The sequence below is a fragment of the Manacus vitellinus genome, unplaced genomic scaffold (assembly GCF_001715985.3).
Source record: "Manacus vitellinus isolate BGI_N305 unplaced genomic scaffold, ASM171598v3 scaffold_16_pilon, whole genome shotgun sequence".
In the NCBI taxonomy this organism is placed as follows: domain Eukaryota; kingdom Metazoa; phylum Chordata; class Aves; order Passeriformes; family Pipridae; genus Manacus; species Manacus vitellinus.
The window spans coordinates 10,889,721-10,906,322 of record NW_021939189.1 but is presented as its reverse complement, the minus strand read 5'-3'; the positions used below and the strand labels follow the sequence as shown (position 1 = coordinate 10,906,322).

Sequence of the window (16,602 nt, the reverse complement as noted above, 5' to 3'; positions counted from 1 at the left end):
CTTCTATGTATTTTTCTGGTCATCACCGAGATAGTGTGTGACAACAGGGACACGGGATTCCTGTGAAAAATCCTCTGCTAATCCTGCTTTTTGCTTCAGCCCCTCTTCCAGTGCCCATTCCCTGCCGGTGACCGGAGGTGCCACAGCCAGAGGTGGAGCCAGCACACGGCTCCTCCACCCTGTGGCCACAGACAGAGTGACACGGACCCTTCCCAGCACCTGCAGTGCCAGGGCAGCGCTTCCAAACAAACATGACAGCAAATAAAGCCATAAATTTCTACAATCATTTTTATTAGTTATGGAAGGATCCCCCACTAGTATTTACATAGTGCAAAAAAGCTGTTATTACTCCAAAAAGTATGGTAGACAGAACAGTTATCCTTCATACAGCAAAAGAGAAATGGAACAAAACCCTTCATATTGTATTTTATAATGATTTTTCTACTGCTTTAACCTAAATATTACTATAAATTTTAAGACATTAAGATTAAACAGCTTTTCTTATTACAATCTATTTAAAAAGTAAATTATATGAACTATTATGAACATTTAGAAGGTGGGCTGTGCCAACTGGGTTTCTACTTTCAGCATTACCATTCATTGGCGAGGAAGTTTTGGGTCAGACATTCTGTGTGTGGCAGGGGGAGTAGAAACCCCCCAGTCCTGGTTTCTATGGCTTGCTTTTGTTCTGTTAAATTGCCATGTCTAATTTTTAAATGGCTGACATTGAAATCAACTCAATAGATGGTTTTATTAGTTGGCACAACTTCACAGGAAATACTTAATGACAGTTTCAGCAAACAGCAGCTTTTCAAACAATAATACTCTTTTTACATACATATTTAAAGTAACATTATTAAAATTTAACTTTGTGTTAAAGAACTCGACAGAACCACATTGTGTAAGCTCCCACCCACCCAAATGAGCATAAAGACACCTCCTATCTTTACCAGAAGAACACTAACAAGTGCATTACTGAACATTTTCTATAATGAGTTTTTAAAACACAGGTCAATACCCTCTGTCACTGTTTAGTTCCAATCCTACAACAACCTGCACACAACTTAAGCAGATCAACAGGCCACAGCTCAAGCCAGTGGCACTAACACTCTGAAGCATGTGTTAGAAGGATCAAGGCCTTAACCTTACTAAGATGCTGCTACTTGGTCCAACTAAGGACAGAAGTTCTTTAGAATTTTTCCCTTTTACATATTTGAAATCCATGTTTTATTATTGACAGAGATACTTAAGAATATTTATATAAATAGGTTGTATACATAGCCACCTCTATCAGTTTAAAAGATTTCTACCCCTACCACAGATACATTTTTTTATTTTACCAGATAAAGTGGTGAATCTATAAACAATGCCTTAAGAAAATTAGATTTGTTTCCCGAATAATCATTTTCACAACAAAAATATCTATACACCTATAACTACAGAAACATCTTTTCATGGGGACAGTAACAACCTGTATAAACTGCACACTTTTATACTGAAATAGAAGTTCAGCTACTTTTAAAAAAAAATCTTGGTATTGTAAAACATCTGTATGCTTTCTTTTTAAATTCTGTTGATAATAGAATCAAAATTACCACAGTGAGATACTCTCCTCAAGTGCTTCAAGTAGCAAGGAACTTCCCTAATTTCAGATGCAAATGGATCACTCCCAAAGGAACTGCAATTTCATTCTCACAGTTATTGCTCATTCCCAGCTTATCAAAAAGGAAGCACTAAACCCAGTTTCCTTTACTTAGTTTCAGTTTGCTCCCCTCAGGGTGATCTGCCACATTTTAAAAAGAGACTGGTTCCTTATTTGCTGGCAAATTGAGAGATATTATAAGTGCTGTATCACCTCCAAGAACTCTATTAAACCTGTAGCAAAATTGCAGTTAAATAGCGGGCTCAATATTACAAGACTTCTTTGATATAAATGTCAGAAAACTTTAAAATGACAGTCCAAGTTCAGAAAAGACATATAAAAAGATGCGCCTTTGATGTTAATACTTCAAGATCAAAAGTTATTTGAATCACTGGCACTGAAAAAGCAAAAGGAGAAACTACAAACACCTTTGTTTTTTGATGTTGTGGCAAAGTTTTGCCCTCAGTGTATGCACTGATCTCACCTGTGCCGAGCTGTGCCTACACATCCAAGGGCGAGTTTTGCTCGTCAGCAGTTCAAACACCTGTCATGTCCTAAAGCAAAAACTCTCAAAACTTACAGACAGTAGAAGTCTGTCATACAGACAAGTAAAAGGTTTAACATTCAAGAGGCATCATTCCTTAGTCTTTGTTTTCCTATGAAACACCTGTTTAACATCTAGGAAGATTACATTTAGGAACTAAGAACGTTGACAGAACAGCCAGTTGTCCTAGCAGCTCTACACTGCTTATCTACATAGCATTTGCTATGCCTATAGCTATCAAAGCATTATTTACATAATACACAGTTTCTATTATTCTCATCCAAAAAACCCAGGGCTGGATGACTTCTAAACCTGGAGTCTTATTTTCCCAGTGCAACTTAAAAGGCCAGCATAACTAGTGCTATGAACGTTGGTCCCATGTTCCTAAGTGAGGCCTAAACACCTAACTCAGATATCCATTTCCTGTGGTTTTCAGCCTACCTTTCATGCATTTTGATACAAGTGACAAAGAAAAATGAAGTGGAATTAAAAGAAACATATGTTTGCTAAGACAGTGTTGTTGGTGTGAGTAACTCTCTGGCTGCTCTTGCAGTGAAGCTCCTGCTGCTGGCAGTTTCAGTACATCCCTCGCCAATACCAGACAAAGATGGAAAACAGACTCCTGATATGCAAGGTTTAGACACACTCCATCCTCAATCTGAAATGAATTCATCAGTTAATGCATTTCCCTTCAGTATTAGAAACAAAACACAGAACAATTCTCTAGCAACAGGTATGTTTCAAAGAGGGCATATTTTTGTCTCTTACCTCTAAACCACTGAAATACCTCCCCATACTACAGGGCACTTCCTCCTTTCCTAGAATAACTACTTCCTTTTCTACTCCAGAGGTCAACTGCTACAACAGCAAGAACAGACAAAGAGGCCACACTTTCAGCAAGAATTTTTAAGATACATCCTGGCCAGGGTCACGGCATGCAGGGGAATGCATAGATACCCCGAGCCACCAATCATTCACACTTGCAGTTAAAAGGATTATTCTTGCTTTTTGCAATGTTATGCAGAATATAATATGCAAAACAGCATTCCTGAGGTAAGTGACAGGAGAGAGAGGAAGTCATCAGTTTACTAAAAGCCCTGGATAGGGATTATGGTTAATGAGTCACTTCGTGTGGTTTGGCAGACAGCAACTGCTGAGAGAATGGGGAATTGTTGTTTTCTTTCCTGTTTTTTTTAAATGCAGTATTTCCACCTTGTAAAAAAACTGCATAACATTAATTATATCCCTCTAGTTGAAAGTTTTTTCTGGAATCAAAGTTGTTATAGCCTATTGTAGCCATCTCAGCCATCAGCATCTTTTTAACGATGCATTCACCAAGATCAACTAAAAAGCTGCATCTATCTTAGCAGAAGAATCACACACAATTTCTCTAGTATTTAATTCTCATTAGGACTGCAAATGGCTTTTTCTAGCTTTTCTTGAAAGAGAAGCTGAATTTTATTTCTAGATAGGACCAGAAACTCATAGCCAAATACACTGATAGGCCTGGCATTAACACCACACCCCCAATGTGACTCGTTGGTACTTTGTCAGTGTTAATGTACCTTATCTGTTTGAAAACAAGCTAAATAAAAAATTTTGCTTAAAGCTGGTTAGTTACAAGATTTTTTTCTTTTAAAAAAGATCAAATGAATACTTACAAATTTTCCACACAGCTTCTAATCTGGGAAATCGATACTGATTAAGAGCTAAGCTAGTTTTGAAATCAAACAAGTAACAGACAGCTACAAAAATATTGTTGTGAATTAAATACACGTATTAAATGTTTTAACAGTGCAAAATGTTGAGATGAAGCATATGAAATAATGGCTGCAACCTTTACAACGGTTAGTTTTAATGTAACTTCTAAAAAGTTCCTGAGTTCCTGCTTATTTTTACGGCATGTAGATGGAATCTGTGTGTTCTTTGTTCAAAGAACTGCAGATGGTGGGTTTATGTTGAGTGTTACTTGCGTGCTTATCATTTGTCCATTCCTCCCCATCAGTGCCAGGATCAGCCTGCTCAGAAGTCTCTATTTCTTCCTCTTCACTTTGTTCTCCATTGTCTTCTTCAGCACCACTCAGGGTCTTCCCGAGCTGAAGCGTCTCCATAGTTCTCTGGGTCTCTGAAACCCAAGATTCAATTCTGCTGTTGAGCTGAACCTCTACAGAAATTGGTTCGTGGGCATAATCCTCATCATCCTCATCTTCTTCCTCCTCCTCCTCTTCCAGCATTCCTGGTACAAGAGTACTGGTGGTACTAGTCATGGAGGAATTCAAGAGATCCCGGCAGCTGCCATCCAGTGATCCTGTTTCTGTGCTCTGCTGTGAGGCCCATTCCAGATTGTCATCTGGTTTCACCTCATCTTTGTCACCTGGTGTGGATTTTCCATGATTTGTTGCTGAGGTAGTGCCAGTTGTAGCCAGAGGTGGTTGTTTATTAAGAGTGGCTTTTTCCACTGGACCATTACCAGCTTTTTCTGGTGCTGCAGTCTTGCACGAGGATTCTCTCTCATTTTCAGAGGTCTCTAACCCATCAGATGTTTCCACCATATTTCTCCAGTTTGTTTCTAAAAGTTTCAAAAGAAGTTTAAGTATGAAACATTAATTCCTTGTATATAAAAGTATTTCTCCTGAGCATTCCATTGTTTAAATAGCAATGGGAGCTAATAATTTTAATATTGTTCTAGGCTTGCTAGAAAAATTTCCATCAGAAAAAAGAGAAAGGAGGTAAGAGAAGAGACTACAGAAAGAGTGGTGAATAACTTTGGATTTTTACAGTGCCCTAGACCAAACATTACAAAGTTGAAAATTTGTGCCACTCAGTTTCCTGTGTAAACTGTGGCAACTCTAAATGTAACAGTGAGTGTAGTCAGAGGTTACTCTCAAGTACAAATTAAAAGCAGAAAATTGCCACCATATTAAGTCATCCATTTAAGGATTACTTAAAAATGTTCAACACCTGAAATGAATTTAAGATATAAAAAAAATTCACTAAGAAGATAGTAGTCTCTTTAATTTACTCTCAGACTAAAAAAAAGAGTAGTCTTTTGACTTCAAACAAGTATTCTTCCTTTTATTTTCCCTATCACCTGGTCTTAAGCAACCAATTAATGAACATGCCTTTTGCTCACACTAGAAACATTCACCACCATCTCAAGTTTAAAAATTTAAACTACATGTCCTGTCTTCAGAGACCTCAGAAATTTAGTTCCTACTCTGTCCTTAGTTCTTCCTCAATCATAAAATCAATTCTGTGTTTGGTACCAGTTTTATAACTGTTCAGTAAAACTGGAGAAGCCACCTCCACTGATGTGAGTTAGATGGCTACAACACTTCTGAGGATTAGAAATTAAAATTATTTTCTGTATAGTTCAGAGAAAAAAATTACTTATGAAGCTAACTGAAGACTAACCAGTTTTCTCTCATTCCTGAAAATTGTATAATACTGTAAATTAGTAGGAAATATTGCATTTTTAGCTACATCTCACAATAAACAGCATTTGGAAAACTCCACCTTCTTGTTACAAAAGTAAGTTTTAACATACTTACCATATTCTTTCTCATTCACCTCAGATATGGGTTCAGAAATAACACTACAGAATGAGATAGCACTTGCTGCAGAGGGGTTACGAGAATGACCCATGTGATGTGGTGCCTTCTTAACATTCTTCAGGGCTTCTTCTGCCTGTTCCTGTTCCATTGCAGCCACCATGTCTCTGTAGGCTTTCCTGGCCTCTTCAGTCAGGGATACCAGCTTATTAAACAGGTCCTAAGAACAAAGGGCAGTTCACTTTAAATTACTCTTTTTAGTCAAAGGTATACCAGATAGTGAGCCTCAAGAGTATTAACACCAAATACCTGAACTTCAACTAAAAGTTAGTTTTCCTCTGTATTAAATAATAAAACCACCACTCCATGTTCACTCAACTTTGAGGAGATGGACATACTTTAAGATGACAAAAAAACCAGTATCTTATGCCTTCCAGAGAACTTTAGACAACATTTAAGTCTATTTGAAAGCTACAGAGATGTTGTGACCAAAAGCACAGTCTTTCAGTACTATAAAAACTGAATTTCAAAGAAAAACACACCCTAATGAGGTCAGAGCTATTATCAATATTTTATTTTATTTAGGTGTGCTCTAATTCTTTAGTACAAGGAACATAATTATTTACTCCAGACGTTTATGTGATTGGAGTTACTCACCTCAGCACCTGAGTAGTTGAAGATGCCCACAACACTGACAGGGACCAGCTTGTTCACACAACGGCCAAGGGCTTTGCGGCCGAGAGCAAAGACAAACGGAATCTCTTGTTCCCGGGCCATGGCTATTACATTATACAGAGCCTCATCCAGTCCACCTTGAAGAAACCAATTTTAAACAGATACCTAGTCAGTTAAAGTCATCCTATGGTGTGACAACTCTCTAACCCACTTTAACTGTAATTAGTCAGTAGAACTTCAATGCACACATCAGCAGCTCCTGTGCCCCAGAGGACAACACATGGTACCTTTCCAGTACAGGGAGAGAGTACAGACAAAGGTGATATTCTGTATTCTCTACTAGTCTTGCACAGAAATTAAACCAGAATTTCACTGGTCTTTTCTTGAGCAGAGCATTGCTATTCTCCCATCTCAGGAAGCCTCTGTTCACATTTCTGGTTGTGGCAAGATGTGTTGGTTGGCTCACTAACCAATTCACATTCCTCTTCAGCATCCAGAGCTCAGCACTCTAGGTGTGTCCAAGACTGAATCAAGTGACACACACAGCAGACTTCAATTCTATAGCATCTATTTTTCTTAAAGCTTTTCACCCCTCATGAATGAGTTTTTTCCAGAATAGAGTAGAAAAGAATGAATGTGGAATGGCAATTACACAATTGGAGTCTGGAAGTGTTACATCACATGTAGTAACAAATGTGTCTAACCTTGCTAATTAACACTCCTAATCAGCACAAGCCAACTGCAAACAGCTGAAGTGCACCACTTGTTTATCATTTATACCTTTTGACTGAATTTTTTCACAGTTGGGAGATATGATGACACACTTGATCTTGTTTAGTTTCATGTGCTTGGTAACCTCACGCAACCCCATAACAAGTCTTCTCCGTGCTTTAGCTCTCATGGGATCCTTCTGGTAAATCCGTTCCTGGAAGCTGACAAGCTCTTGCAGTAAGAGAGTCACACACTCATCTATTTCTTTACTTAAAACTTGGTTACAGTATCTGTCAATGCCAAAAACATTCACAAATGTCAGCACAGCTAATTCACAAATATTAGCACGACACATAACCAAAACTGTTTCAAACCTTTTTTCAAATAAAATAATTTTACTTCCTCAGAACAGTTATTAAAATTTTCTTAAAGTCATTAAAAGGATTTAGAAATCAAGCTGCAAACTGTAAGTTAAAAATACATCCTGAAAACATTCGTATTTCTAGTAACACCCCTTACCTCAAGAAGCCAATCTAAAATAATATAAAAAATAAAAACATCTACTCCAGTAAGTGCCACAAGTCACTATTCTTTTCCTTAATTTAGTACTTTATCAGGATATTAAAAATAAAGTTGTAATATATTAAGAGTGACTATTACAGTATTTTCAGCATTCCTAAGTATTCCCTCCTTTCCCATCCAAAGCACACAGTCTTCCTTTAAAAAAAAATATTTTTTAGTGAATACTCTCCCCTTCTTATTTGCTGTGGCAACCAAAGGAGGTCTAAAGTGAGTGTGTGTACATATATATACACATTTGTATACAAACATACACAAGCAATCTATTTAGAGGGGAAAAAAAATGTTTGCAGAACCTTCTATTTCTAAAAGGGAAGCTTATGTTCATTAAGCTCTTAAGTCTACTAAGTCTATCCACACTTAAACAAGGGTGACTCAAGTGCAAGCCCTGAATTTATATTAAAAATGCAAAACTCTTACTCTCTGAATCTCTTGCTGTGAATCTTGGTTATTGCAGAGGATGCCATTGGACTGCCTATTCCAGAACTAGCAGGTGACCCCTGGGACACTGGGGTCATGCAGTATGGAGAATTCTGACTTGCTGGAGACAGGGAAGTATCACTGGGCATACTCAGTCCAGTTTCTGAAAGGCAATTTTGAAACATTATAAAGTACAAATGCCTTTTTTTACGTAAAAGGAACAGAATCACACTTCTTGTGTATCACTTACACTTTATCCAAACTACATTTTGAAAACTCAACCTTCTTCCCCAGAGGAGGAGCTGAGAGGGGGGAAAATAAGCACACACCCACCACCCAGTATGGATTGGGTAAATAAGCAATATTTGAATATTCATTAAAAAAACCCTCAAGCTTAGTTTGAGAAATTAATAAAGCAGAAGGAAAAACCTGTCTAAGTGCTACAAAACTCCTTCCAATAATTCTTTAGTAATATTCAACTAACTTTTCCTATAATATTTAGAATATTCCCACTTCAGTCAGGTGAAGTCAGGCAGGTCACTCAGAAGAAAAGTTATAAAAGTACATCTGGAATCCTGACAGCCACCTCCTTCCCCTACCCCCAACTGCCCCAAATGTGTTTAAAAGACATGGGAAATTCTTTGGAGTTTCTCAGTTGCTCAAAGCTGCTGCTGCAAATTGACAGTCCAGACATCACAGCTGACTGACAACCTGTTCAACAAACTGGAAAACCTTATTTACAGTTTGCAACTTTTAGATCTGGAAGACTTTCAGTATGCTCATCACTAAAAAGCATTGTGATAACATGGTATGGTTGACAACAGGTCACATTTTGCTCACTTATCAAAAATGCTATAAACTGACATGTGTTTGGAACACCCACTTGGGAAGTTAATTAAAAGGCTGTATGGAGATTATGTACTGAGAACTCACATTGTACTAAGCCTTCCACAACTGAGAGGCAGACAAGGTCGTTTAGAAGGCTGTTAGTATTTCATAAAGTTAAAAAAAGTTATAAAAGATAACATCAATAAATTGTGTGCCATAAAAGGAGAAAGATAAAATATGAAAATAAGCAGATTAGTACAACTTGGGGGGAACAATGGGAGTCTAGAGATATAAAGAGACCAACCTTCTTGAGAGGCCAGCTCCTGGGACTGATCAGCAGTCAGGTTTATATGAGCCTCTTTCTGTTCATCAGAACCCAAAAGGCTGTGGTCAGCTGATAAACGGCCCTTCTTCTCTTCCCTCTCTTTCAAAATAATCTAGGAACAAAACCAACAGCCATCAGCATCTGAAAATTATAGAGATACCTGTAAAGAAAACTGTCCATTTGACTGAACATGACACCAGCTTAAGTGAGTTGTTTCGAACCTTCTTAGTCATGCCAGGACAGAAACCCCTGAAATCATTTCAGTTTCATCTTGGATTACAAAGAGTATTTCATTCCAGCATTTTACAGATGGTACAGTTAATACTCACACACTTCTACATAAATAATACTTCAGCTGTTGAAAGTACTGTCACAGCTTCTTTCTGATACATAATACTCACTTATTAACAATTCCTCATCCCCATGCCTGTGAAAAAAAAGATATCCTATGCAACCATACTAGTCATCTTTGTGAAGATTCTCTCAAGGAGAATCCTTTCTACAAAAGAAAGTGCAGTGCAAAGCTAAGTAGTCATGGATATACTGGTATTACTATGATGTTTAATAGCAACAAAGGCATTGAGCACAAAGAGTTTAGAAAACTTTTCTGAACAGGGAGGTGTGAATTCCTCTAACTCAGATCATGGGCAAGTCAGAAAAAGGCTTTCACACTTGCATTTTCAGGACTCCCTTTTTTCTATTTTACCTTCTGATTTCCATACATACTCTATTCCTTTTGTACATATCTACTTTATAAGTGCATGTATCTAGATATACGCAAGCAGTTATTTCTAAATTTACTCAATTAAAAATTGTGGGTTTACTTCAAGTTCTATAGTCACCTCTATAAAAAGGAGTAGGAAAAATTAGGGTTAACATACTACATTGCACTACAGACTAGGCATCAGCAACATGAAAAAAACGTTTTCCCATGTTAACTAATGCTTATAGTTAAAAAAAAAAAAAAACAAAACCCTTGCAATCTGTATTGAGATGGATTTGTATCACACCTTCAACTAATTATGGGGGTATAAAAGTTATGTTACATGCCTAGATCCAAAGGACAGGACATCAGTTTATCAGGAACTAGAGGCAGAAGCTCACAGCTCCCTTGCCCTACACTCATGGGAACCAAGCCTCAGTTAAGAAAATATCAGGTTTTATTTTTAAGGCATGAGTGTGGGTCAAAACACTCCAAGGTTGACACATTTACCTTTTTAAGTGCTGTAGGGCGTTTCAGTTTTGCAATCTCTCTCTCTTTTCCTCTTTTCACTTTTGGGGCAGTTGAATCCAAAGGATTAAGGCAACCCATAGATGGCTGTCCCTTTGTTAAGGACTTTCTGTTGGCAGATTCTTTGGTATGAAAGGGAGCAGCACTGCCAACTAAATACAAGATAGATATTAGTTTCACCAAAAGACATGTCAGTTTTATTTCAACACTGTTTTCAGAATTTCCACTGATGAATTCTCTAAGTACATTTTCCTTCCTTGGAAAAAAAGCAGTTCATAATGACAGGAAAATTACATCATCAGATATTGTTGCCTCCAGATGGTTTTAAGATTTCTTCAACTTAGCCTCGTGTTTTAGGAAGCTATGGATTCCAGGAATTATTTTAATAAATGGTAAGGGATCTCTCTCAAGTGACTACGTGTAGCTTTATTAGTTAGATGATTATGATAAGATAAATTGCCAACATTTATCCAAACACTGATTTTTAGTTGTTGAAGACTTGAATAGTTGACAGGACAAAACAGATGAAGGAGTGCACCATGTAGTTAAGTGTATCTTCTGCCAGAAAGAGAATAAAACAAATGCTGTCTCCAATGGAAATGGCAACAGTTCTTTGCTGAGTTTTGTTTGATATAACCTTGCCAACTTGAATGAATGTTTGAACACTGCTGAAACTCAAGCAGGTAAATGAAGCAACACACCAGAAGGAAAATGGTAACTATGTGCATAACGATGGACTCCAGGCTACATACAAGTGCTCAGGAATGAGACTGGTGGGTTATAACAGATAACTACAAAAATGTCAATTCTGTATGTGTCAGCAAGCATTAAAAAAGCTGATTTAATGTTTTATTGATGAAGAAATAGCACAAAAACCCCATGATTAAGCCATCGCATATACTCATGATGGAACTGTAATTTAATATTTGTGTATGTCCGATCTTCCTTATTTTTAAAAGGATAAAGTAGAACTACACAAAAGCACAGAGAAAGCAATGAGTTCTCAGAAAAGATGCTTCCACAATTAAATTAAATAGAGCAGGACTCTTCAGACTAGAACAGAGATGACAAACATCTAAGAATCACAGAGGAGGAAAACAGGGAGTAACTGCTCAGTCTTTGTAATACAAAGGCTAGGAAAGCTAAAAAAATTATGGGTTGGGGTACTAAAACCACCAACACCGACCCCCCCACAAAAAAAAAAAAAACAGAGCAGAAAGAAGAGTTTCTCCACACAGGATGTAGTAAGGTTAGAATGGGCTGCCATTGGATATTATGGATGGTAGAAGCATGTGATAGAAACTATGGACAGCTTCAGAAGGAAATTTGGTTTGAGAAAGCCTTGGGCCAGGAGGCCTAGAACTACAATCAGCAGAGATGGGAAGAATATCCTAGAGAGACATCCCTATGTATCATAGTCACAGGTATCCTCTCTAAGCTGCTTTCAAAGAGTACTTTAATATCTTATCTTTAGTAGACATTTAGTTTGACCTAAGCCAGTTCTTTTCATATATTTATTTCAGCACTGAATTACTCTCAAGGCATGAATCCTGAGTTTTGAAGAGCAGGTCTTTTAAGAGACATTTGGCCTATGTTCTATGTGGCCTTTCACCATTGCATACTGCAGCTCAGAGGCAGATAGCACAGGTGAATTTATTGAGAAGTGCATCAAACCTCCCCACACTTTCCAGGTTTTTATCACGCTTGTATTCAAAAACTAAGACTTGACAGAAAAAAACCCCAACATTTAAGATGCCCAGATCAATCAAATTTATATTGACAAAAATGCATGTAGCAACTGTCAAGCAGATCAGAGAGACCTGTGTATGAGAGGGGCCTGGTGTTGGTGATCTGACGAGCTTTCATTGCTTGCTGCTGCTTTTCAAGAGCTGCCAACATGTCACCCAAATCCAACTGGACAGGGGTCTTACTCTTCTTTCCAGCTGCTTTTGATAAAGCCTCCTATAACAGGAACATTATATGCCAATAAATACAAAGAAATAGTGCCTGCAACATTCTTTACAAAGGATCATTGCTATTGGGGAAACAAGGAGCAACAGGTGACTGATACTCCTCTTTCCCAACTACAGGGGGCTCAGGGTCCTACACACCTGAAGTTTTTTCTGTTCCATGCTTATCTCTGAATACTCTTGAGCTGTTGCAAGTGCTGCTGCCAAGGCCTTCTTCTTCTGGCTTTTTGCACGCTTTGGTACAGAGGTTGTAATGGGAATTGGAGTTTGGACTATATTGATTGGAGAATTCTCTGGTAAGTCATCCAACTAGAATTTTAAACACAATGCAAACAAACCACAGTTAAAGGCCTTTCTCTCAAGACCATAGGATATGTGGCACTCCAGAAAACAAATCATCCAATGCTTTCATTACTAGTATGACATCCTAGATGACACAGCAAGTTAATGAAATGGAAATAAGTTTCTAGTTTTATTTTTGTATTGGAAAACTATTATACTTAGCTCCAATTACGGCTTCAGAAGGTTTTCCACTCTGATTGCTAAATAAAGAATTCCTCCTCCCCTCCCCAAGCTTTCACATAGGACTTGACTTTCCTGGAAAGCAGCCAAATAGATTAAGCAGTCTATATGCACACTTCTGTAACCAAATATTTAGGTAGATCACATACTAAAAAAGTATCTTCCCAACAATTGCTTCCCCAGCCTTAAAGTAGATGTAGTTTATTTTGAAATAGAAATAAACTACACAGTCTGTAGTTATTTTGAAAAATTGACACCAAATTACTACATATTTGCAGATTTAAAATTTTAAGAGAAGTCTACATCAAAGCATCAGGATGCAGCAGTCCCTTCCAACTTGGGATAGATATGATCTAAGTCTGTGATCTCAGACAAAAATCCAGTAGTTCTTTTTTTAAGACATTTTCCCTGCACCACTTATTTTAACTGGTATATCTTTAGCATTCAAGGCTGGTAATGCAAATACCCCAGAATCATCACAATTACTGCATTCTAAGTGTTGTAGCAGATTTATAAAAAAAATACACAAATTACATAGTCTCAAAACAAAATGCTTTGCAAAACAAAATAATTGCTTACTACTTTGGGTGAAATCTTTTGCTGGATGTTACTACTTTTGCTGCTGCCATTGTCACTATTTAGCTCTGGAAATTCATCTTCATCCTAAACAACAGAGAAATTAAGAATAAAAAAAAATGGAACCAAAAGTCACCTGAGAAGCATCAACTGAAACTGTTTAAGGTAGAAAAACAAACTGAATCCCAAAGTCCCACATAAGCTAGAAGGGCTTATAAGTGACACAAGTAGAAAATGATGAAACATTAAAAAAGCATTTCTGTATCCAAATAACATTTTTCAAAGAAAGAACAATTAGTAAGTTTTTAACATGAAAAAAATCCAATTACATTTAGGAGGGATAAACCAGAGAACACTAATTTTTATTCACAAGTGAACAGAAAAAGTTACTTGAAAGTCGCTTATCTAATTTGTCCATCAGAGATATTCTGAATTCTTACACTTCCCACAACACCCGAACACAAGTCTGTCTGTACATGATGAAAGGATCATCTAAAATTAGTGCTCTATGCTGTGGACCTCCTGGAGCCAGATGTTTTGCAGCTTCCCCTTGAAAATATCATTTATTCTGCACACAACTGGCACCACTGCAACACAGAAACAGCTCTCCTACAACAGTACCTCGAAGTACAGAGGCTCAGGACTCTGCTCTGCTCTGCCTGACTGGCTTGTAGTGAGAGGTTTTTCGTGTCGTTTCTGCAAACTCTGCCTCCTTTCTGAAGACGTGCTGTGGTCTCTGCATCTGAATCCAGACTGAAAGTAACAAACATGATCAGCATTTTGCAATTTCCATTTCTCAAGATGCGTGTGCACACACAAAAAGCTCTCATGAAAGCTTTCTCATGTCTGTCAGTCACCAACTAGGCACAGTTTTTAAGGAATTGTATTTGCTAGGCTGTGCTTTGGTGTTTTGAATTTTTTTTTGTGGAGGTTTTCTGGTGGTTTGCCTTTTTTTTTTTTTGCAAACCTGCACAAACATTCTACAGATAGTATCAGGTTATTCCTCCCCCTCAAGCCAAAACCAGTATCTCTATTTTCATCTCTAAATTTTTAACTCAAAAAAAAAAAAAAGGTTCCTTTTGGCTCAACATGAAGAAACCCCTGAATTGCTGGTGACTGTTTAACAGAAATGAATCCTGAGGAACTGTCTGTAACCACGATCACTCAAAAGAACTTTCTCCCACTACATAATTATTCTGCACACAGTTATTGCCTTTTCAACACGTTTTCTATGACAATGCACACGCACACAGTTCTCCAAGGACCAGACACACCAGTACAGTGGTATGAACATTCTTCTGTTCATTATGTGACAGGTTGGTGGAAACCCATGTGCAAGATGGGTTGGCTGAAACCAATGCATGACTTGAATTTCACATTTAAACTTATGTATTTTGCAAGAAAATTTCCCACAGACCTGGTAACAATTTAGTTTCAAAGGAAAATATTTTCTAGGACAATTCTGCCTTGAGGTACAGTGAATTTGGCTGGGGTAGCCTCATTAAAAACTCATTTAAAACAAAGCTTAAATGCCAGCTTTGTTTTTAAGTATCTAAAATAACTGCCAGATTCAGCATCTAAACTGTGACTGGATAAAAGCAAGTCTGGTTCTTCCTACTCTCCCAATGCCACAAACTAACCATAGTGGCTTCTAAAGCCTCTGATTTGACTACAGGTTATAAAAAGATTGAGAACTGCTACACGGTCAGGTAAGAGCATCCACAGGTTTCTGGGTATAATAAACCTGTAGACACAAAATGGGAAGACTCAAGAAAATTTAACAGTTTCTTCTAAAAACCGAAACAGGGCAAGCTATGTCTGCACATACAGGTACATCTGTGATGAAGCTCCCACTTCAAGCTTGGCAGTTCTTGTCTGCAATATCTGAATTCCAGCAGAAACTATGTTCAAACAAAGGCAGATGTTTCTCTGTCCCCCTCTGGACTAACTGCCCCAATAAAATCTATCAAAATTAGGAAGGCTACCTTCTCCTTACATACTGATTACAGAAATCCTGTCCCACTTGAAGGAAGTTTCACAGAATAAAATAATTTTAAATCATTAAGAAATAATAAAAATGCACAAAATATGGTATGCTAATGTAAATATAAACAAAAGTTTCAAAGACAACAGGAGCAAGAACACAGGATTCTAATTCACCATCACATCAGAATCTTTCTTTAGAAAGTTTGAGAATTTTTTTTTTCTTCTGAGGTGTGAACGGGTCAAAAACTGAACTAGCTTTTTTACACTCACACTGTCTTAATTTCACAAGTTACTTTATATATGCAATGTTTTTCATTCACTCTTTTTATTATATATTATTTGCATGTAAATTTTATAATTCCTTTCAAATTCTGTATTTTCACGTCTCAAAAAACCCCCCAAAAGACTTGAGTTCAGAACCATAGACAACATACCTGTGGATTGCTTCTTTGCTCAACTTGTCTTCCACCTCTGGAAAAGGTCTGAGTTTTTTCAATCCAAGGTTTTTTTTGAGTTGCCTGGGAATTTACATTAGTCCAACTTACACCAGCTGAAAGAGAAGTGCCATCTATGAAAAACTAGACTAGTACAACAGAACATATCATAATGATACACAGGCCACCAGAGCCAGGAACACAATTTTGATACAGAATTCTCTGAGAAAGTCTAATTCTCCTGTGACAACACTCACTTCTGTAGCTATTTTTAGACATGGGCAGAACTGCCTTCATGGAGCACTGAAACTGCCAACTACTGATCATCAGGAAGCATCAGACAAAGGAAATCTCAGGTTCACATCCATACCAACCTCAGTTCAGTCACAAATAGCAGCTACTAGCATTACCTACTACTACCAGACTGATCAAAACACTTGCTCATGGTACAGTACTTCTGTAAAGCTCCTAAAAATTGTCAGTACTTCTCAAATAGGGGATGAGAACTCTTTGGCTCTATTACTACCCAGGTATGAACTGCAGCCCAACAGGGTAAGGAAGCTTGAGGATAAACTACAACAGAAGCACAGCTTTTTCTGAATGCTTCC

At 37.6% G+C, this 16,602-nt stretch overlaps 1 protein-coding gene across 1 annotated transcript in view; it reads right to left on the bottom strand.

The window, feature by feature from the left end:
* Window positions 1-270: 270 nt before the first annotated feature.
* SECISBP2L (SECIS binding protein 2 like) overlaps window positions 271-16,602 on the bottom strand; it is a 28,790-nt gene continuing 12,458 nt past the window's right edge. The window contains exons 7-18 of the mRNA XM_018069725.2: window positions 15,995-16,110; window positions 14,196-14,327; window positions 13,578-13,661; window positions 12,618-12,785; window positions 12,327-12,468; window positions 10,489-10,658; window positions 9,255-9,387; window positions 8,123-8,285; window positions 7,193-7,413; window positions 6,395-6,549; window positions 5,738-5,957; window positions 271-4,755 (exon numbers count right to left, since the gene is read on the bottom strand). Coding sequence (XP_017925214.2) covers window positions 4,082-4,755; window positions 5,738-5,957; window positions 6,395-6,549; window positions 7,193-7,413; window positions 8,123-8,285; window positions 9,255-9,387; window positions 10,489-10,658; window positions 12,327-12,468; window positions 12,618-12,785; window positions 13,578-13,661; window positions 14,196-14,327; window positions 15,995-16,110 — 2,378 coding nt within the window. The 3' untranslated portion in view covers window positions 271-4,081. The remainder of the gene's footprint in view (window positions 4,756-5,737; window positions 5,958-6,394; window positions 6,550-7,192; window positions 7,414-8,122; window positions 8,286-9,254; window positions 9,388-10,488; window positions 10,659-12,326; window positions 12,469-12,617; window positions 12,786-13,577; window positions 13,662-14,195; window positions 14,328-15,994; window positions 16,111-16,602) is intronic.